General features: G+C 40.7%; 1 protein-coding gene across 5 annotated transcripts in view; it reads right to left on the bottom strand.

Annotated features, from left to right (window-relative positions):
- Window positions 1–2,275: 2,275 nt before the first annotated feature.
- TAF1A (TATA-box binding protein associated factor, RNA polymerase I subunit A) overlaps window positions 2,276–26,661 on the bottom strand; it is a 34,904-nt gene continuing 10,518 nt past the window's right edge. For 3 of the 5 annotated variants that reach the window (XM_019465682.2, XM_019465678.2, XM_053908955.1), the window contains 7 exons: window positions 20,711–20,909; window positions 17,218–17,348; window positions 15,515–15,673; window positions 11,678–11,744; window positions 10,740–10,863; window positions 9,534–9,688; window positions 6,190–6,670 (listed from right to left, as the gene is read on the bottom strand). In XM_019465682.2, coding sequence (XP_019321227.2) covers window positions 6,558–6,670; window positions 9,534–9,688; window positions 10,740–10,863; window positions 11,678–11,744; window positions 15,515–15,673; window positions 17,218–17,348; window positions 20,711–20,909 — 948 coding nt within the window. In that variant the 3' untranslated portion in view covers window positions 6,190–6,557. Of the gene's footprint in view, window positions 2,351–6,189; window positions 6,671–9,533; window positions 9,689–10,739; window positions 10,864–11,677; window positions 11,745–15,514; window positions 15,674–17,217; window positions 17,349–20,710; window positions 20,910–26,661 lie in introns of those variants that run through there. The other 2 variants (XM_019465677.2, XM_019465683.2) reach the window with 2 other exon arrangements.

The raw sequence follows: 26,661 nt of genomic DNA, 5'->3' as shown, positions 1-26,661 counted from the left end.
GCACAGTATTAAAAAAAAAAAAAAAAAAACAGAAAACACAAAAACAAGGTGCTTGGGTGGCTCAGTCAGTTAAGCATCTGACTTCAGCTCGGGTCATGACTTCATAGTTCGTGAGTTCGAGCCCTGCATGACACTCTGTGCTGACAGCATAGAGCCTGCTTGGGATTCTCTCCCTCTCTCTGCCCCTCCCCCACTTGCTCGCACTCTCTCAAAATAAATAAACATATTTTAAAAAAACAAGAAAGGGGCGCCTGGGTGGCTCAGTCGGTTAAGCGTCTGACTTCAGCTCAGGTCATGATCTCTCGGTCTGTGAGTTTGAGCCCCGCGTCGGGCTCTGTGCTGGTAGCTCAAAGCCTGGAGCCTGCTTCGGATTCTGTGTCTCCCTCTCTCTCTGACCCTCTCCCATTCATGCTCTGTCTCTCTCTGTCTCAAAAATAAATAAACTTTAAAAAAAAAATTAAAAAAAACAAGAAAACAGGGGCGCCTGGGTGGCTCAGTCAGTTAAGTGTCCGACTTCAGCTCAGGTCACGATCTCGCAGTCCGTGAGTTTCGGGCCCTGCGTCGGGCTCTGGGCTGATGGGTCAGAGCCTGGAGCCTGCTTCAGATTCTGTGTCTCCCTCTCTCTGCCCCTTCCTCGTTCATGCTCTGTCTCTGTCTCAAAAATAAATAAACGTTAAAAAAAAAAATTAAAAAAAAAACAAAAACAAGAAAACAAAAAACCTTGAACATAATAATTCCTATCTACCCAGGACATGTAAATCCAAATCAGATCTTACTGTTTTGGGCAAAGATGGATTTCAAAATTGACAGGGAGAGATTGGCTAGCAGGTCCCATCAGACACAGTGACAGCACAAATTTCTGATTATTAAAAGATGCAACATTTCAGATGGGACTACATAATATTTTAGACATAATAACATAATACAGGTGATTATATAACTATACAGTTACTAATTTTACCATAGATATTTATTATCATGCACAAAGCATGATACTGAAAGAGAAACATTTAACAGAAAATGGGTGCACGAAATAAACTTTTTCAAGGAGTTTATGCTCTGAAAGGAAAGGCTAAAATAAGAGTCCAAATAATCGTAGGCAGATGATATTCAGACAACAATAAGGAAGGAACAAACTGCCCGTAGGAATCCCAAGGAAGGAGAGGGGGCATCAGACTGGAGTGGCTAAGAAAATCCTAATGAAGATTGAACAGAGTATTCAGATGAAGTCCAGGTGGAGAAGAAGAGAAAACCAAGTTTTGACTGTTAGGTGAGCTTAGGAGAAAAAAATCTAGAACTGCAAGCTGGGACCAGATTGTGTAGCAAAATCACTTTAGCTCCAACCTTGGAGGCAAACAGAACATTTTCTAAAATATTGTTATTCGTCAGCTAGGGTTGCTGTAACAAAGTATCACAAACTGGGCGGCCTGAACCACAGAAATGTATTATCTCACACTTCTGAAGGCTGGAAGATGAGGTCAAGCTGTCAGCAGGGCTGGTTTTTCTCTAGGCTGTGAAGAATTTGTTTACAGGCAATCTTGTACCCTTGGCTCGAGGATACATCACCCCAATTTCTGTCTTTGTGTTCACATGGCATTCTCTGGGTGCATGTCTGTGTCCAAATGTTCCCCTTCTTATGAGGAAACCAGTCATTTTGGATTAGACCCACCCCAACGACCTTATTTTAACTTGATTATCTCTGTAAAGACCCGATCTCCAAACAAGGTCACATTCTGAAGGATTGGGGGTTAGGACTTGACCATATCCTTTTGGGGATACACGATTCAACCAATAACAGCCACACACACACACACACACACACACACACACACATACACACACTTTCATATAGCAAGTGACTTTCTTTTTTTTAAGTTTATTTTTTTAGTAATGTCTACACCCAATGTGAGGCTCAAACTCATGACCCTGAGATCAAGAGTTGCATTTAAAAAAGTCATATTGAGAGGCTCAGGTCTGGTGTTCATTCTAGCATCGTATCATGGAACAGAAAAGAAAAAAATAGAAAAGAAAATGCTCTAGGGGCACCTGGGTGGCTTGGTCGGTTAAGCGTCTGACTCTTGAATTTCGGCTCAGGTCATGATCTCTTTGTGAGTTTGAGCCCTGCATCGGGCTCTGCACTGATGGCACAGAGCCTGCTTGGGATTCTCTCTCTCTCTCTCTCTCTCTCTCTCTCTCTCTCTCTCTCTCCCCCTCTCCCGCTTGTCCCCTCTCTCTCTAAAATAAATAAACTTAAAAAAAAAATAGATGTTCTAGCCAGTACCTTCTCATGTAACTTCTTTTTCTCTGGAAGTTTATCTGTCTTCACAGCCACAGCCTAACTGCCTTCTCACTGTACGAAAGCGAACAGGTGTGTTTGAGATTAAGGAAAGTATTAATAACTCTTCATTTGTATTATGCATTACAGTTTACAAAGTATTGTCTCCCACTTCTTCTCATCTGATCGTCACAAAAATTCTGAGGTAAGCAGGGGAGATACTCTATCACGAACGTATAGACAAGTGAATTAAGTCTCAGAGAGGTTCCATGAAATACTTAGGGTCCTGCTTTGGGTGAAGAAGATGGCAGTAAAATTTAGGTGTTGTGAATTACAGCCCAGATCTTGTTCATTCCGTTATGATGATGTATCAAAACATGAAAAGTATAGCAATCACTTTAACTTGTTTTCTTCACTTAGAAAAATCTGTGTCAGACGCAGCCTGCCAATTAAGGAGTATATTGACTGAATGAAGATCCAGGCACGTCGATAAGAATGTGTGAATTCTTGGTATAGGCATAATAGGAGGTAATAAACAAACAATGGACAGTGGTGTCTCTCATCGTGGGGCTGACAAGGCAGAAACAAATTCAAGATCTGCCTCTAGGGGCGCCTGGGTGGCTCAGTCAGCTAAGCGTCCGACTTTGGCTCAGGTCATGATCTCGCGGTCCGTGGGTTCGAGCCCCGCGTCAGGCTCTGTGCTGACAGCTCAGAGCCTGGAGCCTGTTTCAGATTCTGTGTCTCCCTCTCTCTCTGCCCCTCCCCCATTCATGCTCTGTCTCTCTCTGTCTCAAAAATAAATAAATGTTAAAAAAAAAAAAAAAAGATCTGCCTCTATTCACTGAGTTAAAGGCTACGTCCATATCTACATGGATCACATGCAGACGGGTCTTTGTAGGACTGAATAGGAGTGGACTTTTATCTGGTGCCTGATTGTTTCTTTTGGAGCATGAATCTTGGATGAAGAGTTTCAAATACATTAATTTTTAAAAAATTAACTTATTCAGAGGATACTAGTCCTAGGATTTGCAAGCCACATCCATCAAGGGTCTGCTTATTTCCTTTTGAAATATTTAAAATATATTCCTTTTTGGGGCGCCTGGGTGGCTCAGTCGGTTGAGCGTCCAACTTCGGCTCAGGTCATGATCTCGCGGTCTGTGGGTTTGAGCCCCGTGTCGGGCTCTGTGCTGACAGCTCGGAGCCTGGAACCTGCTTCAGATTCCGTGTCTCCTTCTCTCTCTGCCCCTCCCCTGCTTGTGCTCTGTCTCTCAAAAACCAAAAACAAATTAAAGAAAATAAAAATAAAAGATTTGTTAAGTATTCATTATTATCCTAGGCATTGGTTATATTTTTCATTCTTCATAGCAATCCAGTGAGAGAAATCCTACTATCTCTCAACTACAGGTAAAGAAACTACGAAAGCTCAGTAATTTGTCCAAGAAGTCACAGAACTACCTAATGATAAACCCAGAAGTCAAACCTAAGTCTCCCGAGGCCCCTACCCTGGGCACAGGAGCCCCAAGATACTATTTCCTATGCAACGGGCACACTAGGTCAATAGCTTTCATGAATTTCCATTCAATTCTACTCAATATTTATTTTTTAATGTTTACTTATATTTATTTTCGAGGGTAGGGAGGGGTGGAAACAGAAAGAGAGACCATCCCAAGCAGGCTCCGCACTGTCAGCACAGAGCCCTATGCGGGGCTCAAACTCACAAACCATGAGATCATGACCTGAGCTGGAATCAAGAATTGAACGCTCAACTGACCGAGCCATCCAGGTGCCCCTTCTATTCAATATTTAATGCGCTAGAAATTCTGTTGAGGATTGCCGATAAAAGATTATTAAGTTCAGATAATGTACTATTAAGGACAGGGACGCCTGGGTGGCTCAGTCGGTTAAACGTCCAACTTTGGCTCAGGTGATGATCTCACAGTTCGTGAGTTCAAGCCCCATGTCGGGCTCTGTGCTGACAGCTCAGAGCCTGGAGCCTGCTTCGGATTCTGTGTCCACCACCCCACCCGGCCTCTCCCCTGTTTGCGCTCTGTCTCTCTCTCTCTCTCAAAAATTAACTAAATGTTAATAAAAAAATGTACAAAGATAACATAACAATGTGATGATTTGAGAAGAGGCTGTGAGGGACCAGTGAGGACACAGAGGGGAGACCGACCTACCAAGCCCGGCAGAGGACAGGCTTTGCTGGAGCTGCTAGGCTCTGGGTTGCGAATCCCCTCTACTCTTTTCCTTGCTGCCTAGCTCAGGGCTCTGCGGGTCACAAACACTGACGGAACTGGGAGGCAGTACTCACAGTACAGATAGAGCGCGTGCTCTCTGGAACCACAGTGGTCAGGTTAGGGTCCTGGTGCCACCATCTATGAGCTGTGACTTTGTGCAAGTCACTTAACCTCTGAGACCCCCCTTCCTTCCTGGGTAAAACGGGAATAACTCGTAAGATTGTGGGGACAGTAAGACATCATGTAAAGCCCAAAGTGCTTGATAAATTTTAGCCATTATTATTCATGAAACTGACTATAGTGGACCTAAAAATCACAGTAGATTCACACCGCTCTTACTGCATCGTGCAATATGATCACTGGGTATGAAAACCCTAGCAAGTTAAGCTCTGTGTGGAAACCAAGAACCAAGTCTACTCGTTTCTCTTGCAGTCCCACCTCCATTTGCCAGAGATCATGAGAACCCGTAAATCCTACTTAACAGCCTTTGACTAAAGTTTCAGAGAGGAGATGCCCTGACAATCTCGGCCTGAGCTTTGAGACCTTGCCCATGTCATCCGGGCATTTCATTCCTGTAGGGCTGACCTTCCACAGAAGGGTGGGTCTCCAACCCACTCGCCAGCCCCCAGCAGTAAAGCTGGTCCTACCCATGTGGTCGCTTGAACTTGGTTTATGTTGGTCTGTGGGGCACCTACGTGTTTCACATGTATATCATAAGGATGAGTATTTATTGAGTCAGCTTACTAAGTATAAAATATTGAACCAAGTTACTGACAAAGGATAATTTGTGCTGTTTTCTTGCAGATGGCTTACATTTTTTTTAATGTTTGTTTTTGTGAGAGAGAGAGAGACAGAATGTGGACACACAAGTGGGGGAGGGGCAGGGAGAGCGAGACACAGAATCTGATGCAGGCTCCAGGCTCCCGGCTGTCAGCACAGAGCCTGATGCGGTGCTTGAACTCATGAACCATGAGATCATGACCTGAGCTGAAGTCACACACTTAACTGACTGAGCTACCCAGGAGACCCTTGCAGATGGGTTAAAGCCAGTGGGGAAAATGTGAGGTTTGCCATCTAAATACTGGGCTTGTTCTAAAGTTAGTGAGCCTTCACGGAACTCAAATACAAGTTATCTGAACCGTAAATGTGTAAGAGCTGAGACAGTTTCGACGAAGCACTCACTCTACCAGTTACCACAACATATTACATAAAGCGCCAGCTCCTATTCCAGGAACGCTGTTCTTGGCTTCTGAGCCAAGCTTTCCCACTGGGCTGTGTGACCCTGGGACACCATCTCACTGGCAGATTCTTCTCCACTGTCCAGCTGCCTACTGCCACATCCCCGTTTCCAAGAGAAAGGTAAGGGACACAGGAGTTCCAAAGCATGTCTCAGATTGCTGTGCTTGGCAAAACAACAACAGACTAGAGGCCTTTGAGGTCAGGCCAACCCTCTACCCGCTCTGACCCAAATTAGTCTTCTAGAGTCAAAGGTAGCTCTCTTGTCAGAAGGTCACTTAGCCCCAAGCCCCCGTGTCTTAATACCCCCGAAACAAAGAGAATTCCTTTCCTAAATCCTTCTCTGTTTCCAAAATTCCTCACGAGAACTCATGACCAATATATTCCTTATGATGGTAAACCTAATGTGGATCGTTTAGAAACTCCAAGAATAGAAATCCATTTAACAACACTACAAGTTATGTTTTATTATACAACAGTCAAAGGAAATTATCTGCAGACAGCAATAACTGCCGTACACCTGCATTCTCTAATGAAACAAATATATTTCTTATTTGAAGGTTTATTTCTTAATAAATATTATATTTAATGGTACAAAAAAGAAAAATATGCTATTTACAAAGAACAAAGGCAGCAAGGCTGTTTCTTTTTTAGCTATAATTACAATAAAAGAAAATACAGAAATATAGAAAATATAGAAAAATAGAAAAATATAAATTACATCATAGATAGGCCAATTAAATACATTCAGTAACACCTACCGAGCTACTATTCTGTAGCTACTCATCGTAAATAACTAATATTCAGTATCAGAGTCCTGGATTTACAATACTGTGTTTTTTCACAGATTTCCTTATCCGCCTTATTTTTTTCCTTAAGACTGGATGATCTTGTTTGCAAATATACCGAAAGTATCTACAACCTACAACAAAAAAAAAACAAACGAAGCAAAATCAACAAAGAGTTTTAATACTTATCAAATTCTTCAAGTATACTTCCACATTTTGAAAATTTTGCTTCAACTCTGGCATACTAACGATTATGAAAATAAGATGGATTTGTATTATCTATACCAAGGTATCCTGAGCACATTCTAAGAGCTATCACCAGTGAAACGGACACTTTCTACATATGAAAACGTTTCTGATTGGCTGCTAATTAAAGCACATACTTTAGCTGGTTCCACCCTGCCTCCCAAGCCCCAGTCAAGGTGATATGCATATTATACATATATTCACATATTAAACGAGACTTCGCCAAAAGCAAATTACTACAAATTCCCTTTCAATGTCAGCTTGTAAAACAGCGGAAGAGGCATCTGTAACAATACAAAGGTTCTCTGTAAGAAAACCTTGATGTGAAGGATTAAAATAAACTCCTCACAGGTCAGAAGAGATGAGAACTTAGCCAGCCGTTCTAGCCATCCAGAGAGCAGCTGGATGGTGATGGGGCAGCTCTGACAAAGGTCTTTTCACAGTCTTACAATGCCATCGGTTCACTGGTCAAGTATTTCAAACATGAATCAAATTTCTATTAAAAAAAACTAGACTGGGTGCGTCTGGATGAACGTCTAAATCTTGATTTCAGCTCAGGTCATGATCCCAGGGTTGTGGGATCGAGCTCCACACTGGGGTGGAGCCTGCTTGGGATTCTTTCATTCATTCTTTCTTTCTCTTTCTTTCTTTCTTTCTTTCTTTCTTTCTTTCTTTCTTTCTTTCTTTCTTTCTTTCTCTCTCTCTCTTTCTTTCTTTCTCTCTCTCTCGCTCTCTCTCCCTCTTTTTCTCTCTCTCTCTCCCTCTCTCCCTCAGCCCCTCTCCTCGACTCACGCTTTCTCTTCAAAAAGTAAATAAAAATGTAAACTGGGTATTTTAAGAGATTTTTTTAGGGGCACCTGGGTGGCGCAGTTGGGTTAAGCGTCTGACTCTTGATCTCGGCTCAGGTCATGACCTCACAGTTCGTGAGTTCAAGACCCGTGTCAGGCTACGCATTGTCAGTGCAGAGCCTGCTTGGTATTCTCTCTCTCCTCTCTCTCTGCCCCTCCCCGACTCCCTTCCTCTCTCTCTCTCAAAATAAATAAACCTTAAAGAAGAGAATTTTTTTTATATTTGATGAGTGAGACCATAAATCACCTAAGAACTAATTTCATTATAGTCTCACCATACATTCATCTTCTCTGGGAAATTGCTAGGATATACACTGTACCTACAGTAACCATTATTCCTGAAATAGTATGCCAGAATTACTAACGTTTTATTAGCTAGAAAGCAGTGCTGTGATGTTAATATAATAATCTGTATTTCCAAACACATCTACCACTTTAGCAAAAACAAAATACTTTGTACACAGATTTCTGCTTCCATCTAGAATATAGAAAGATAGAAAGAACTCTGATCTCACCCTAACACAGAGAAAAAGCCAAATAACCTACAAACTCCTTCCTCCGCCAGAAGACGTATAGTCACAAGGACAAAAGGCCTGGCTTGCCTTACCAGAGCATGGAAGGAAGGGCAGCTACCGGACCCTGCTCTCAGCATGAAGTAAAGGCAGATCGTGACCAGAATTTGAATCCTGTGATAGAATGGGGATAACCAGAGCACGGACAAAACCCTGCTCAACTCCTGAACAGACTGACTCAACCCCCACACTAACACCGGAAAAAAGAAATGTGCCCATTTTCAGGCATGATTATGCCTGATATTCACAGAGCACTTTTGAATTTATAAAGCACTTTGATGTGACGCTCACTTGATGCTTACAACAATCCTGTAGGCAGCATGGACAGGTGTTAGGAAGCCCACTCAGAGAGAGGGTCCCAAAGGTTAACTGTTTGATCTAAGTGACAGGAAAAGGTGACAGACTGGAAAATCAGTCCAGACTCGGCTCAAACACAGACACCTTTAGATATCTGTACTAGATGCCTCTATGCTCATAAGGAAGTAGAAATCTCAGTCTGAATCACATTTCTGTTCCTTGGCATCAGTGTGTTCAGAGAGAAATCTTACAATTGTTTTCCTATTTATTTGTCCTTTTCCTCTTAGGAACCAGCATTTCATTGACCCTTGTAATCATCTGAAACACTCACTGAGAATACTAATTCCAAAATAAAACCATCTCACAACCGAGCTGAAGAATCTCTTTAGGATACCCTGAACTCTCTAGCAACAGACTGCTTACTCATGGACACGGGTGACACTCACTTTTTCTCTGACCTACAGTTTCCCTGCTCCATTGGCACCGAGCGCTGAGAGTTTTAACAGCCAGCATGTTCCACGAAGAAAAGGTCAATTTCCCTTTCTTTAAGAGGATTTTTAAATAAGTTAATAGGAGGTATACTCTTTTTACGGGAGAAATGTTCCCTCCGAACCGGAACAGATAAGTTAAGTATAATGCGGAGCTATTATCAAACAGTAAGGTCAGCAAAGAATCTTTTTCTATTTCTAATACTGTCAAGTGGACAATGTCAGTAAACTTTCTATGCGGTTGTTGTGGAAACAGTCTGCATCCTCTATCTTAACTGGCCCCTAAAGATACGCAAATTACAGCATAAAAAGCAAGCACCACAATCAACAAGATGAAATCAGTTTCCAGTCCACGGACAGTCCTTACAAGCAGATCACCTGGCCCCAACTCAACGTTCATTTTTCCATTCACCAGTTATCCTCCCCAGCATCTAATGTCCTTGGGCACTGTACCAAGTAAGCTGTGACACGAATGAATGGTCACACTTTGTAATTTCAAAATCGTCCAAAAGCTACGTCTACGTAAGACGAAAAAAAACCCCATACCTTTTCCTAACAGTATTCCAGCTACCAAAGCCTTCTCACAAGCCAAAGCTTTATCCTCTTTCCAATCGCTTTTTGCCCAAAAGGAGCTGAAGTGAAAGCTAGGCCACCAGGTTTTCCTGGAGTTCCACTCTTCTTGGACCCAGGCAAGGTGGTTCCTGGAAAAGAAAAATGTCAAAAGAGAAGGTCAGTGATGGAGATGGACCTATACTGGCAGAATATGAACTTAAGAAGAGTCTGTGGAAGGGAGCCTGGGTGGCTCAGTCTGACTTCAGCTCAGGTCATGATCTTACGGCTCGTGGGTTCCAGCCCCGCGTTGGGCTCTGCACTGACAGCATGGCACCTTCTTGGGATTCTCTCTCTTTCTCTCTCTCTGCCCTGCCATGACTTGCACGTGCTCTCTCAAAAATAAACAAATAAACACTTTTTAAAAATGACAAGGGCCACTCCTTCTTTTCTCAAAATGGTATTATGATCACAGGCATAGTTTTAGATATTCAGCTCACAATGGACTTAACAAACATCTGCTGAATGGATAACTGACGATGATCTTATGAGGCCCTAAAAAGCCCCACAAAAAATTATTGAAAACCAGCTGGGAGAAAAGCAGTTTCCATGTGATCTTACAAGATGATGACACACAGATCACCAAGAGCTTTACAAACAGCCTGGCGGAGAGTGGGGATGACCCCTTTTTGTCATCATTTCCAACTTGAAAATACGCACATTCTTTAGTACTGCAGTGGTAAGGTACAGTACTTACTTGGACACAATAAAAGAAATCTTTTTTTCTTTTAATGTTTATTTGTGAGACAGAGAGAGAGACAGAGCATGAGTAGGGGAGGGGCAGAGAGAGAGGGAGACACAGAATTCAAAGCAGGCTCCAGGCTCTGAGCTGTCAGCACAGAGCCCGATGTGGGACTCGAACCCATGAACCATGAGATCATGACCTGAGCCAAAGTTGGACGCTTAACCGACTGAGCCACCCAGGTGTCCCCATAAAAAAATCTTAATAGAATTTTTGTATGTTTTACCTGTGACCTTATTTCCTTGCTTCTGATGTACCCAGAAGAAACAACTGAAGACACAATTCAAGAAATCAAAAAACATAAGCAAAGAATGATACTTAAACATTGACAGACATCAGCTACAATACTGGGAAATTTTACTGGTGCTGAGCCAGTAATAAACACTGCTTCTTCTACTTACCCCATTAAAGTCTGTCTCAGATATTTTGCCAAATATTTCCAAGCAGTTATATTTTTAGTGCATCCAGCAAAATCTAAGACTCCAAATAATACTTCCAGCCCAAGTTTATGGTGGTCTTTTTTTTCTGCAATGGTCACAACAATTAGAGTTTACACAAGATACTGAAGTGCACAAAGCTAAAAATATATATTCAGTTGACAAAATATTACTGAATTGTAAGCCTTCTAGTTTGGTTAACAGTTTAAAATAATTCATTCTGTTCATACTCTCCTGTGATAAATCTGAAATATTCAATAATTCATTAATTTAGTCTTTGCTAATGAAGTCAGAGTGGTGAGTCTGATTTCTAAATGAGCTATACTTTACTGAGAACATTAAAGTGCCTGCCCTATGTAGGCATTTTATATATGTTCTCTTCTAACAGGAGAGGGACTGACACAGTCCCAGTACCTATTGGACTTAAGCTGATTTCCTTCTATGAAGAAGTTATGTTCTGGGGCGCCTGGCTGGCTCAGCTGGTAGACTGCATGACTCTTGATCTCAGGGTCGTGAGGTCAAGCCCCGTGCTGGGCATGGAACCTACTTAAAAAAAAAATGTTCTTTTCTATACCGAGCTGAAATGCAACAGAGATTAAATGAGGTGAATTATACTGCAGCCATTTCTCTTGTGCTAAATATTGCCTCATATTCTACAGCAGGGGTCAGAAAACTTTTCCTAATAAAGGGACAGTAAATATTTAAGCTTTGTGAATGATACGGTCTATGTCACAGCTACACAGCTCTGCTGTTGTAGTGCAAAAGCAGCCACAGACAACACATAAATGCTCCAAAAGAACCTGATTTATAAAAACAGATTAGGGGTGGATTTGGCCCATGGGCCATAGTTTGCTAGTCTACAGCTTATCTGCACATGGAGATACAAAATAAAAATTATTTACCTGATTTTCTCAGTAATCTATGGAATTCTAACATGAGTTTATGAGATGGTACAATCTGATACAAAATCTGGAAGAAAAAAATAATCTTGTAAATTTTACACGTGATAACAGCATTCCTCAAATTTCAGCTTAGTTTCAAATAAGGTCCTTATTGCCTAATATGCCCTCAGTAAATGAATCAAGGATTTAAAACATGTTTTGCTCTTGTCCAGTTTCAATTTGGGTATAGAAAGGTGTTCTATGTAAAGCTATTTTTAAAAATCCCTGTCGGGGCACCTGGGTGGCTCAGGTGGTTAAGTGTCCAACTTCGGCTCAGGTTATGATTTCGCAGTTCGTGAGTTTGAGCCCTGCATTGAGCTCTGCTGACAGCTCAGAGCCTGGAGCCTGTTTCAGATTCTGTGTCTCTCTCTCTCTGTCTGCCCCTCCCCCACTCACCCTCTGTCTCTCTCTCTCTCTCAAAAATAAATACACGTTAAAAAATTTTTTTTAATAAAAATTTTAAAAAAATAATAAAAATGCATTTAAAATGGTCAATTCTATGTTATATATATTTTACCATTAAAAAAAATTTTTAAGCAATGTCCTATACAGTAACAACCCCAAACACGAAACAGGGATAAATTTAACAAAATATATACAAAAACTATAAAACATTTCATAGGGAAACAAAAGACCTAAATGAATGGAAAGACATATGATGTTCACAATTTGGCAACCTCCATACTGTTAAAATGTAAATTTTCTCAGAATTGATCTATAGATTGAAAATCCCAGCAAGACAATTTCTAGCACTAGACAAGCTGATTTAAAAATGTATATGGAGGGGCGCCTGGGCGGCTCATTTGGTTGAGCATCCGACTCTTGGTCTCGGCTCAGATCATGATCTCACAGTTTGTGGGACTGAGCCCTGTGTTGGGCTCTGCACTGAGGAGCCTGCTTAGGATTCTCGCTCTCTCTCCCTCGCTCTCTCTCTCTCTCTCTCTGCCCCTCCCCTGCTCATGGTATCTATCTCTCTCTCAAAAAAAAAAAAAAAAAAAAAAAAGCATTAAAAAAATAAAAATAAAAAGGTATATGGAAAGGGGAGCCTAGGTGGCTTAGTCAGTTGAGTGTCCGAATCTTGGTTTCAGCTTGTCATGATCCCAGGGTTATGGGATTGAGCCCGTGTTAGGCTCTGTGCTGAGCGTGAAGCCTGCTTGGAATTCTCTCTATCTCTCTCTCTGTCTCTCCCCCCCCTCCCCTTCTCTCTCCAACTCATGCTCTCTCTCTCTAAAGAAATAAAAATAAAATACTTAAAAAGAAGTATATGGAAAGTCAAAGAACCTAGAAAAACAATTTTGAGAAAGGACAAATTTATATGACTGTCATGACACAGACTCACATAAAGCAACAGTTATAACATGTGGGGTAGCTATAAGGATGGCGATATATAAACCACTGGAAGACAACAGAGCCCATATATACGGTCGATTGATTTTTTTTTTTTAATTTTTTTTAACGTTTATTTATTTTTGAGACAGAGAGAGACAGAGCATGAATGGGGGAGGGTCAGAGAGAGGGAGACACAGAATCTGAAACAGGCTCCGGGCTCTGAGCTGTTAGCACAGGGGCCCGACGTGGGGCTCGAACTCATGGACCGCGAGATCGTGACCTGAGCCGAAGTCGGCGCTCAACTGACTGAGCCACCCAGGCGCCCCATGATTTTCAACAATATTACCAATGTAATTCAAAGGAGGACGAGGAGTCTTTTCACCAAATGGTGCTGGAATAACAACATGGGGGGAAAAATGAACCCTGACCTTGACCTCACACTACACAAAAAAATTAGCTGAAAATCTATCATAGACCTAAACACAAATTTGTACTACTTCTAGAAAAAAGAAAAAAAAAACATAGACGAGAATCTTCATTATCTTGGGCTTGGCAAAGATTTCTTGGACAAATAGTAACTATAAAAGAAAAAATGCATAAATTGTACTTCAAAATTAGAGATTTCTGCTCTTCAAAAGACATTATTAAGAAAAAAAAGGCAAGCCACAGATTGGAAGAAAATATTCTCAGTCCATGTTGTGAATCCCATGTCATATGCCTTAGGTAAGGACAGATTATATAAAACTAACAAATCCATGAGAAGACAAATTAATCTCTAAAAAAAGAGACAAAACGTTTGAACAGACACTTCACAAAAGATGATACAGGAGTAGCCAACAGGCATATGAAAAGATACTCAACATCATCAGTCATTAGGAAAATGCAACTTAAAACCACATGAGACACCACTGCATATCTACTAAAATGGCTATTAATTCAAACGATTGACAATACCAAGTGTTAGCGAGGAAGTGAGAAACTGAACCTTCACATACTGACGGCGTGAATGTCAATGGTACGGTCACTTCACAAACCGGTGGGGCAAAAGGCAACAAAAGCAAAAAAAAAACAAGTGGGACTACACCAAACTAAAAAGCTTCTGCACAGCAAAGGAAACCATCAACAGAATGAAAAGGCAACCCAGTGAAAGGAGAAAATATTTGCAAATCACCTATCTGGTAAGGGTTTAATATCTAAAATATAAAGAGCTAATACAACTCGAAAGCAAAAAACAAACAAAAAGGTACAAACTTCCAGTTATAAAATAAACCTAAGTCCTGGGGATATAATATAGAACATGGTGACCATAGTTAATACAGTATTGTATATTTGAAGTTTCTGAGAGAATAAATCTTAAAAGTTCCCATCACAAGAAAAGTAAGTTGTAACTGCGTGGTGATAGACGTAATTGTGTGGTGATAGACAGATAGATAGAATTACCGTGGTGATCATTTTGCGATACATACAAATACTGAATCGCTACACTGTATATCTAAAAATAACATACCGTTATACACCAGTTACATCTCAATTGAAAAAAGAAAACAGTTGGGCAGTTTCTTATGAGGTTGTTTCAAATTTTCCAGCAATTCCACTCATACAGTTACCCAAGAAAAATGACAACATATATGCACACAAAGCCCTGTACGTGAGTGTTCACCGCAGCATTCATAGCAGGCAAAAAGTGAAAATACACCATCAAGAAGTGTATGTGTAGAAATGGAACACTACACAGCAGTAATAAGGAACAAATTACGGATACCCACAATAACATGGATGAATCTCAAAAACATGCGGGGCAAGACAAGCCACACAATAAAGAGCACTTATTGCAGATTTCATGCATATGAAATTCTAGAAGAGGTAAAATTAATCTGTCGTGACAGAAAGCAGATCATTATTTGCCTGGGGCCAGAAAAAATGTGGGTAGATAGGCTACAAAAGGGAAATCAAAGATGTTCTGAGAGGATGGAAATGTTCAGCGTCTTGATTATCATGGTGGTTACATGGATGTATGTCTCTGTTAAAATGCCTTCAAGTATACACTTAAAATAAGTGTCTTATTGCGTGAAAGGTTCCATAAAGCTGATTTTCAAAAATTATCAAAGCAGAACTTTCCAAGAAGGGTGGCAAAGGGTTTCTGCCCTCAGTCTCACTTGGGCAGGGCGATGGGGGAACGGCCGGCCGTGGTGGGGTCCCCTCAGGGCGGGATCCCCTCTGTCCACCTCAGGGCACCATCACACAAACAGAGTGACTTGCTAGGAGTGCCAGAATCTGCAAGTTGGAAGGCACGACCTAAGGATGTTTTGAAGTTTCTTTTTTTTAGTAATCTCTTTACCCAACATGGGACTTGAACTCACCACCCTGATCAAGTCACATGCTCTTCCAACTGAGCCAGCCGTACGCCCCTAAGGATGTCTTAAAGTAGACCTCCGACCCTGTTCAGTCATTGAAATAAACATTTTATACCTTCAGCACACTTATCAGTTTCTCTCTTGGTGCCTTCTCCCTCTTTAGAAAGTTGTATAAGTAGACATGAGCATTTGGATTTGACGGGAACTTTTCATCGTAGGCATAATTGGTGAGTACCTCTCGGGCTCCATCTTGATCCCCATAGAACTCCAGCATCTATATAAAATAAGTCATAATGTCTTCGCTAAATTCTGTAAGACAGCTGAGTGAAAGATAATGCACAACTTGACTTTGTTGACGGGTACAAAAATTCACCAAAACGACAAACAGTACTTCCTGTACAGGGAACGACAGTAATGGCAGTTTTTGCTGTCACCAGCATACCTTACAACCTCTGTGGAACACAGATCACTTACAACAAAGGCCCACATGGGTTCCCATTTCTTCCTGATCACATTTTTGTTACTGAAAAATGCAGCCACTTCAACCTAGGAACTGTTCCTGAAAGAAATGAAGGCCTCAAAGCAGGGCCCACCGACGAGTGAGAAAGACCCCACGAAGCAGCGAACCTCAGTGCCGACATGACTTCAGCCACAGAAGGAGCACATGGGAACTAGGATTCCTTCCCTTTCGTTCCCACCCACACAGGGGAATTCCCAGATTCACTGGCATGTGGTTTCAGAGAGTATCTTTTGACAGCATAATTATCATGTTAGCGTTTATGTAACTTTCAAAAATTCTGAAGATTTATTCCCAGTGCCAAGCCCCCCCCACCGCCCCGTCCTTTCACAGCAACTCTGAGATGACACAGCACCCTGACGAACTTCCTAAAAGCCATTATTCTTCATCCCACATTATGACCTAGTTTCAGATTTTTGTCCCCTGGTCTTCTCTAGCCCACGAAATATAAAATATCTTTCTGCTTGGGAACACCTGGGTGGCTCGCCTGGTTAAGTGTCTGACTCTTGATCTCAACTCAGGTCATGATCTCAGGGTGGTGAGTTCAAGCCCTACGTTGGCTCCGCACTGAGCATAAAGCCTACTTAAAAAAGCAACAACCAACTTTTTGCTTTCCTTCTAAATTCAATAAGAATACTAACGAATTAACATTTACAAATTATATTGCTATTAATTTTATAAATATTCGACCATGTCCCATTACTCAGTGGTGAGGGGAACAAAAACAGTAACATTTACAGGATATTAGTAAAACAAAAATGACTCAGACCAAAAAGACATATCATATTCCCTCTTTTAAATTTTTTTTAAAAATTTTTATTTATTTATTTATTTAAAGACTTTATTTTTTTAAGTAGTCTCTATGCCCAACATGGGGTTTAAACCCACAACCCTGGAGCGCCTGGGTGGCTCAGTCGGTTGAGCGTCCGACTTCGGCTCAGGTCATGATCTCACGGTCCGTGAGTTCGAGCCCCGCGTCGGGCTCTGTGCTGACAGCTCAGAGCCTGGAGCCTGTTTCAGATTCTGTGTCTCCCTCTCTCTGTGGCCCTCCCCCGTTCATGCTCTGTCTCTCTCTGTCTCAAAAATAAACGTTAAAAAAAAAAAAATTAAAAAAAAAAAAAAAAAAATTAAACCCACAACCCTGAGATGAAGAGTTGCATGCTTCACTGACTGAGCCAGCCAGGTGCCCCTCTCTTTTTAAAAAAAACAAAACAATTTTCTCCATTTAGTTGCCTTCTGACCAATAAAGATAAGGCTTATAACAAATGAAACGAATAAAACTTTATGAGAAGCCTACTTGCCTCTACATAACTCTTCACAAAAGGGTCCCAAACTCCAGGAGTTTGAATCAAGGCACCAAGGTTTACCGATGTCTTCCAACTGTGGTTGAGCATAGTCTGGGATGCTGTGTTGTAAGCATAATCATCTTCATCTGTTCAGAGATAAAAGATTTTTGAAAGTTATTCACTAACGAGGACACTCCTGATAGTAACAGCAATCAATGAACTATCCACAGGAAAAGTTCACGCCCTGATGGCTCTGCCAGTAAATCCTAACAAACATTTAAAGAATAATACTACATCTTCACAAACTCTCCCCGCCCACCCCCAACACCCTCCCTCCCTGCCAACACACACGAAAGGAACAAAAGGAAGTGTGGTCAGGAAGGCATACCTGGGGAGCTTTGAGAATGAACCTAGGTGGTAGCTACCTGGATATTTGTTTTAAATTATTCATTTTAACACACATTTGTGTACACACTTTTTCTGCATGTTATATTTCACAGTCTTAAAGGTTTAAAAGGAAAGTTAGTCTAGGGGCACCTGGGTGGCTCAGTCAGTCAAGCGACCGACTTCAGCTCAGGTCACGATCTCACCGTTTGTGGGTTTGAGCCCCGTGTCAGGCTCTGTGCTGATAGCTCTGAGCCTGGAGCCGGCTTCAGATTCTGTGTCTCCCTCTCTCTCTGCCCCTCCCTCACTCGTGCACGCTCACACTCTCTCTCTCTCCCCCTCTCAAAATGAGTATTTTTTAAAAAATTTTAAAAGAAAAGTTAGTCTTTCAAAAGTGACAGCTAACAGAAACAAAATACTTTTTATTTTTGGCCAAAATAACAGCCCTTCCCCTTCCCCAAAATGCACAGGTATTCTCCTCCCAGAGGATCAACTAAATATATATCAATACGGACCTGAATATGAAGTGATAAAGGGAAAATAGGTTAAGAAACGATAAAGAATTTTAAAAGGAAAAAAAAAAGCACGCCCCGAGTCAGTGAAGTGGAGTGTGAATTTACCGTGGAAGGGGGTCTCCAGTCACCAGTGCGTCAAATCCAACCAGGACAGGCCAAGAGCAACAGAGAAAAATCCCAAACCAATACTGAGCATTCGTTCAGGTGTTATGTTCTCATGAGTTCAGTTACACAGAACCAGTCCTAACCTTTCTTTATTAAACAAACATCCAAAGTTAAAGATGATCTAAAGAGCTCCACACATTATGTCATCTTTATGTCTTCTTGGTAGTGAACAAGCCGTCAGCTGCAGAAAGGTCCTAAATCATCTACCCGTGGAAGAGACCGTGCAAATGCCATGTTCCTACTGCTTTTATCACCAATGTTTGTTTGAATTCCACCTAACCAGAAAGGTTAGAAAAAGGCAAATACTGACTTTAAAACTCATCTAATCAATTAATATCAATAAGCCTTTTTTAGTTCTTTAGGTTTTATTTATTTTGAGACAGAGAGAGAGCGTGAGCAGGGCAGAAAGGCAGAGGGAGGGAGACAGAATCTTCAGCAGGCTCCACGCTCAGCACAGAGTCCACGCAGGGCTCAATCCCACAACCTGGGATCATGACCTGAGCTGAAATCAAAAGTCGGACACTCAACCGACTGAGCCACCAGGTGTCCCTCAATAAGCCTTCAAAAAAAAAAAGAAAAGAAAATTATACCAGGCATTATGTCAAGGTTAACCAAAGAAATAAGAGATATGTAACCTCAGAAGACTGATTAGTCTAGAAGAAAGAAGAGATAGAACATAAAACAGACATGAAAAAACTTAGGACAATTAAAAAGCAAGAGGTAAAGAGTCAAATGATATAGGTCAGACGTGGAGCTATGAGGTTTATGGTATGAGAATGAGGGGGTCTAACGAGTCATGGAAGGGCAGATGGCCTTCTAGACGGAGAGGAAGCATGAAGACTGGACAAGATTATCACAATGAAGACAGCTTTTCACGAGTGTCTTGGGAGAGATCATACTCAGAAAGAGGGAATGGAATTTTGAGATTAGTGAACCTGCATATCCAAGAGACCAAGGGAATACTACGTACATATAAGTATCATAAGGAATCACTGCTTATACATATTAGCCGATATATACGGGGACTGAGATTTGGATGGAGGATGAGAAAATAAAAAGGGTGAATCCTAGAGAGGCTATGGAGGAAAACTACACAAGAGAAGGAAGATGCAGAGAATTAAACACAAATCCGGGGATGGGAGAGGTAACATCACCACTGGAAGCCAGAGAAAGGGAACTCTGAGAAGTGGGGACATGCAGCCAATTCCTGGTGTGGTCAATCAAGAAAATCATGACCTTTGTACAGAAACAAAACAACTTTACCTTGCCCTATTCTCTAAGCATATTAGAGAAGAATATGAAGAATATAAATATGAAGAATGACATCATAAAACAGGGGCACCTGGCTGGCCCAGTCAGAAGGTCGTACAACTCTTGATCTCAGGCTGTAGGTTCAGGCCCCACACTGAATTTAGAGATTACTTAAAAATAAATTTCTTTTTTAAAAAAACGAACATTATAAAACAAACTAAACTCCATTCTAAACACACAGGAAAATGGGGCGCCTGGCTGGCTCAGTCAGTAGAGCACACAGCTCTTGATCTTGGGGTTGTGGGTTCAAGCCCCATGCTGGGTATAGAAACTGCTTACATAAATAAACTTTAAAAAAATAAATAAGTAAAAATAAATTTAAAAAACAAATAAATACACAGGAAGAAATGTTTATTATATGCAATAATGTCTACTAAAAAAAATTTGTAACCTTTCTTGAAAATACTTAAAAAAACAATAAACTGGGGCACTCGGGTGGCTCAATCAGTTGAGTGTCCAACTTCGGCTTAGGTCTGATCTCGTGGTTCATGAGTTCAAGCCCTGCATCAGGGTCTGTGCTGACAGCTTGCTCAGAGCCTGGACCCTACTTCAGATTCTGTGTCTCCTTCTCTCTCTGCCCCTCCCCAGCTCACGCTCTCTGTCTCTCAAAAATAAATAAATGTAAAAAAAAAAAAAAAAATTAACAAAACAATAAATCTAACATGATCATGGACTTAATTTATGCATCATCTAATTTATGTCTGAAAAGTATGATATATCAGAAATATTACAAAGGATGATCAAGAATTTTACATCAATAGATATGTCTGTTCTCTGCAGTATCTGGAAAGAGCCAGGCTTCAAAGTAGGGGAATGAGGTTATTCCTTAATATCCTGTTTGTCTAGGGGCACCCAGATGGCTCAGTCGGTTAAGCATCTGACTCTTGATCTTGGCTCAGGTCATGATTTCATGGTTCGTGAGTTCAACTGCCACATCGGGCTCTGCACTGGTGCCGCAGAACCTGCTTGGGATTCTGTCTCTGCTTCTCTCTGCCCCTCCCCCACTTGCGTGCACGCTCACGTGCACTGTCTCTCTTTCAAAATAAATAAACTTAAAGGAAAAAAAAAAAAGATCCTGTCTGTCCCTCTGATTCAGTCTCATAGCCATAAAAAGTACACTCATCTTCACTCACCAAGATTAGACAATTCCATCTTCTTTTTAGACCAAGTATAATACTGCAAAAGCCCTTTATAGGCCTGAACAAGGTTGATTAACACTTCCTGGGACGATGACTTTTCACCGTATCTCCATGTCTCTGCACGACTGAGATTTCTGTTTGCATCCTCAAGCATTCCATGATGCAGAAGGTATAATGCGTGTTGTAAGGAGATCTGCAACAATAAAAAGAAAAAGCCCACTGACAAACAGGTCATTAGATATCCGTTCATCCAAAACTTCAGTAAATATATATGCTGGGGCTAAATCCTTGGTAGTACATAAGTGATGTAACAATATTGTCTCTATCATCAAAAACGTCAATTTAGCAAAGAGGAAAGATACATGAAACAATTAACATTATGCAAATGGGAGCTAAATTAGGTAAACTCACAAAAAGAAGGCAGTGTCATTTAGTGAAACAAACAGACGCTTTCAAGACAGATAGTCCTGGCTCAGATGTTACTTAAAACTACGTAAACCTGAGTATGTGACTTGGCCTGAGTCTTACCTGTTATATGGAACAATTATTATTAACCCTTCAGAAGAATGTTATAAAGATTAAATGAGATAATACCTGCATCCCACCTACTGCCTAGTTTGGTCCACAGCAGGTGATCAATACATTATTTTATAGATGTCATAGAAGCTCACAGAAAACATCTTAAAAAGGACTACTGAAGAATGTCATTGGTTCAAATGGAAAAGTGAATGCGTACTATAGAAGCAAGAAGAACAACTACACAAAGAATGAGCATCACAAGTAGGGAGGATATTAAAGAGGGGAATAACGGGAAGTACAGTTAGTCATGTGAGTAGAGTCAGAGTTCAAGGCCTTCGTCACAAACTACTTCAGTAATTTCTCAACTGGTCTCTCTGATCTTGTCCCTCTAAAATCTGCCTTCCATGGGGCTGCCAAAGAAACCCCATCTTGTTACTCATTTGTGTGAAACCTTCAATGGCTCCCACTGCCTACAGAGGAAAAACTAAGCTCCCTGGGGATGGCACAGAGGACCCAGCCGACTTCCCCTGGCTTCTACCCAAGTGACTTTTAGAGTAACTGAAGCACTGGATGCAGGGCTATCAAATTCTCATCAATCCCTGCCTTGCCCGCCCAGCTTTTCCTCTGATCTGCCCAGTGAACACCCACTTGTTTTCTCAGCCTCAGCTGAAGCATCGCTTCTTTCCGTGACCCCCCTATGCATTTAATCCCAGCCCTCTCTGATTCCAGAGCTGACCGTTCCCTCCTTCGTCTTCTCACTGTATCTTGCGTTTCTACTCTGGTACCCATAATTGATTCCACATACATGCCCGTCTCCCTCTACTGCAAGGACTATGTCTAGCACATTATCTGGAAAATAGCAGAAAGTGTTTTACAGGAAATGTTTTACTGCCTATCTTAATTATCACCCTCGGACTCTGGAGTGTGAAATACGGTTCCTTTCAGGTTTCTTTACTTCAACTGAATAGATTCTATGGGCTTAAAAGAACCCAACCAATAATTTAGTTAAAATTCGACCCTCCCTCCCCAATCAAATGGCTAACCAGTGTCTTCCTGAAAGAAGAGAGGGGAGCACACACCAAGACAGGCCATTTCTTTTTCCAACCGTTCAGCTGGAAAGTTCTTCCTCAAGCAGAACCATAAGCTGCTTCCGTTTAAATTCCACCCGTAGCATACCTGGGCTACCAGAGAATAAGATTGCAAGAGAGCACCTGGCACGTAAGGAGAACCTCCGGAAATTTTTTCTAATTAAGAAAAGAATCCTAAACTGGGAGAAATCTTTCTTCAAAATAAGAAAGCAGTGAGAATGTAAAATGGCGCAAAGTTAAACGTAGACTTGTATCTTTGTATATTTTATATTTGCTTACATACAGATTTACATACATTTTATATGTATAAAACGTGACCCAGCAATTCTACTCCTAGGTAATATACCGAAAGGAATTCAAAACAGGAACTCAAAGAGATACTTGTACACCAATGTTCACCACCAACAACGGATGAATGTGTGAACAAAATGTGATAGGTACATACGACAGAATGCTAATGAGTCATAAAAAGCCATAAAAAGTTCTAATACTTGCCACAACATAAATAAGTCTTGAAAACACGATGTTAAGTGAAATAAGCTAGACCCAAAAGAACTAATACTGTTTGATTCCACTTATGTAAAATACCTAGAATAGATCAGGGTGTCTGGTGCCTCAGTCAGTTAAGCATTCGGTTCTCAGTCTCAGCTCAGGTCACAATCAAGTGGGATCAAGTCCCCCGTAGGGCTCTGCCACTGACAGTACAGAGCCTGCTCGGGACTCTCTGTCCCCCCCCCCAGTGGTGCACGGGTGTGCACTCTCTCAAAATAAATAAATAAACATTGAAAAAATCTAGAATGTGTAAATCCATAGAACAGCAAACATATTAGAGGTTACCAGGGGCTGGGAAGAGAGAATGGGGAGTAATTCCATAGCGGGCATAGAGTTCATGTTTGGGATGATGAAAAATGTAAACCACTGGCAATCGCCGTACAACACTGTGAATGTCATTAATGCTATTGAATTGTACACTTAAAATGGTTAAAATAACATATTTTATGGTCTATATATTTTACCACCATAAAAAAATTGGAAAATAGAAAAAGTAAAAACAAAACAAAAAAAGAACCACAGAGTAAATATTTTAGGTTTTGCAGGCCATATGGTCTGTCACAACTACTCAATGCTGTCATTTGTCACACTAAAAGCAGCTGTGGCAATGAAATGAATGGGTATGGCTGTGTTTCAAGAACTTTAGAGATACCAAAAAAAATTAAAAAGCAAAGCATTTTAAAACTTTATTGAAAAAGTACTCTTTTAGTTAAATGTATACCACAGACAGGGAAGTGTCTACCATTTTGGAAACATCGCAATGTTTCTGGATGAGACTCAATGTTTTTGGATGAGGCTTTAATAAAAAAAATCTAGAAAGGGAGCTCTGCCTACACATTAGGACCATTAAAACATTTTTATGAATGGATCGGAGAGTTAATATGCTAAAATGTCCATACTACCCACAGCCATCTGTATTTTTTTCCCTGCACATTCTAGAATTTATTTATTTTTTATAATTTACATCCAAGTTAGCACATGGTGCAACAATGATTTCAAGAGTAGATTCCTTAAGCCCCTTACCCATTTAGCCCATCCCCCCTCCCACAACCCATCCAGCAACCCTCTGTTTGTTCTCTACATTTAAGAGTCAGAGCCATCTATAAATTCAATGTAATCCTATCAAAATTCCAGGGTCATTTTTCACAAAAGTAGAAAAAACAATCCTAAAATCTGTATGGAGTCACAAAAGACCCCAAATAGCCAAAGCAATCCTGAGAATGAACAATGCTGGGGCATCACACTTCCTGACTCAACTACATTATAAAGCTACAGTCATTAAAGCACGCGGTGCCTGCATAAAACAGGCACATAGACCAATGAACAGAATCAACAGCCCAGAAATAAAGCCACACATATATAATCAACCAGTTTTTGACAAGGAAGCCAAGAATACTCAATAAATAGAGAAAAGACAGTCTCTTCAATAAATGCTACTGGCAAAATTAGATACTCTCAAAATAATGAAATTCATCCTCTATTTTCTACTACTTACCAAAACTAACTCAAAATGAATTAAAGACTTAACTACTCAGACACGAAACGATAAAACTCCAAGAAGAAAACATAAGAAAAAAAGGTCCTTGACACTGGTCTTGGCAATGATTTTTGTCACCAAAAGCACAAGCAACAAAAGCAAAAATGAACAAGTAGGACTATATTCACCTAAACTGCTTCCGGACAGCAAGAGCAACCATCAACACAATGAAAATGCTATGGAATGGGAGAAAACATCTACAAGTCATATATCTGACGGGGTTAATATCCAAAATAAATGAGGAACTCAGTTCCATAGCAAAAACCCCAGCAGTGCCTGGCTTGCGTCTCTTGATCTCGGGGTTGAGTTTGAGCCCCACGTTGGGTGTAGAGATAACTTAAATAAATAGAACTTAAAAAATAAAATAACATCTTTTTTTAAAAACCCAATAAAAAGAATGAGTAGAGCGGGAATGCAAACTGGTGCAGCCACTCTGGAAAACAGTATGGAGGTTCCTCAAAAAATTAAAAATAGAACTACCCTAAGACCCAGCAATAACACTAGTAGGTATTTATCCAAGGGATACAGGTGTGCTATTTTGAAGGGACACATGCACCCCAATGTTTATAGCAGCACTATCAACAATAGCCAAAGTATGGAAAGAGCCCAAATGTCCATCAATGGATGAATGGATAAAAAAGATGTGGTATATACCTAAGTGGAGTATTACTTGGCAATCAAAAAGAATGAAATCTTGCCATCTGCAACTACGTGGATGGAACTGGAGGGTATTATGCTAAGTGAAATTAGTCAGAGAAAGACAAAAATCATATGACTTCACTCATATGTGGACTTTAAGAGACAAAACAGATGAATGCAAGGGAAGGGGACAAAAATAATATAAAAACAGGGAGGGGGACAAAACAGAAGAGACTCATAAATATGGAGAACAAACTGAGGGTTACGGGAGGGGTTGTGGGAGGGGGGATGGGCTAAATGGGTAAGGGGCACTAAGAAATCTACTCCTGAAATCATTGTTGCACTATATGCTAACTAATTTGGATATAAATTAAAAAAAAAAAAAGAATGAGCAGAGAACTTGAACAGACATTTCTCCAAAGACATATTATTGGCCAACAAGCACATAAAAAGGTGTTCAACATCACTAGCCATTAGGGAAATGCAAATCGAAACCAGAATGAGATATCATCTCACATCTATCAGAATGGCTATTATCAAAACAGGAGATAAATGCTGGCTAAGATGTGGAGAAAATGGAACCCTCACACACAGTTGGTGAGAATATAAATTAATACAGCCACTACAGAAAACAGTGTGCAGGCTTCTCAGAACACTAAAAGTAGAACTACATATCATTCAGCAATCCCACTTCTGGGTACATATCCAAAGGAAATGAAATCACTATCTTAAAGAGATATCTGTACTTCCATATTCATTGCAACATTATTCACAATAGCCAAGACATGAAAACAACCTAAGTGCCCATCTAATGGATGAACGCATAAAGAAAATGTCGTATGTATCTACACACACATATACACAATGGAATATTACTTGATAATAAAAAAGGAAATCCTGTCATTTTGGGTAATGTGGATGGACCCTGAGGGCATTATGCTAAGTGAAGTCAGTCAGAGAAAGACAAATATCGTATGATCTCACCATCTACATGTGGAATCTAAAAACACTGCACTCACAGAAACAGAGAGTAGAATGGTGGTCGAGGGGGTGGAGGAAATGAAAGATGTAGGTCAAAGGGTACAAACTTAGCGTTGTAAGATGAGTAAGTTCCAGGGATCTAATGTAGAGTAACTATAATTAATCACACTGGACTGTATACTTGAAAGTTGCTATGGGAGTAGAACTTTAATGTTCTCACCACAGCAACAACAACAAGGTGGCAGTGTGAGGGGAAGGATGCGTTAACTAACCTTACGCGGTAAACATTTCACAATATACACGTGTACCGAATTATCACACCGTATGCCTTAGACTCACCCAATGTTATAGGACGATTATACCTTAATAAAGCCGGGGGGGGGGGGGACCACTTTCACATATTCGAATTCCCAATTTGTTTTAGCTGCTTCTTTTTTCTAAGAGCATGAATTCCTAGAGAACCCAAATGAATTAAGCAAAGAGGTTAGAATTTGGTCCAACGTCAAAATAAGGCATAAGTGCCATCTCTTAAGGACTGGTCCTGGCAGCCGGAGATAAACAAAGACAAGGTATTTTGCCTCAGAGAACAAGGCAGGCAGCAGGAAATGGAGGAATAAATGGTTTTCACA

Source organism: Panthera pardus, unplaced genomic scaffold, assembly GCF_024362965.1.
Source record: "Panthera pardus isolate Hobbes unplaced genomic scaffold, ASM2436296v1 HiC_scaffold_21, whole genome shotgun sequence".
NCBI lineage: Eukaryota > Metazoa > Chordata > Mammalia > Carnivora > Felidae > Panthera > Panthera pardus.
Note: the sequence above shows the minus strand (reverse complement) of the source record. Positions and strands in the feature narration are given on the sequence as shown.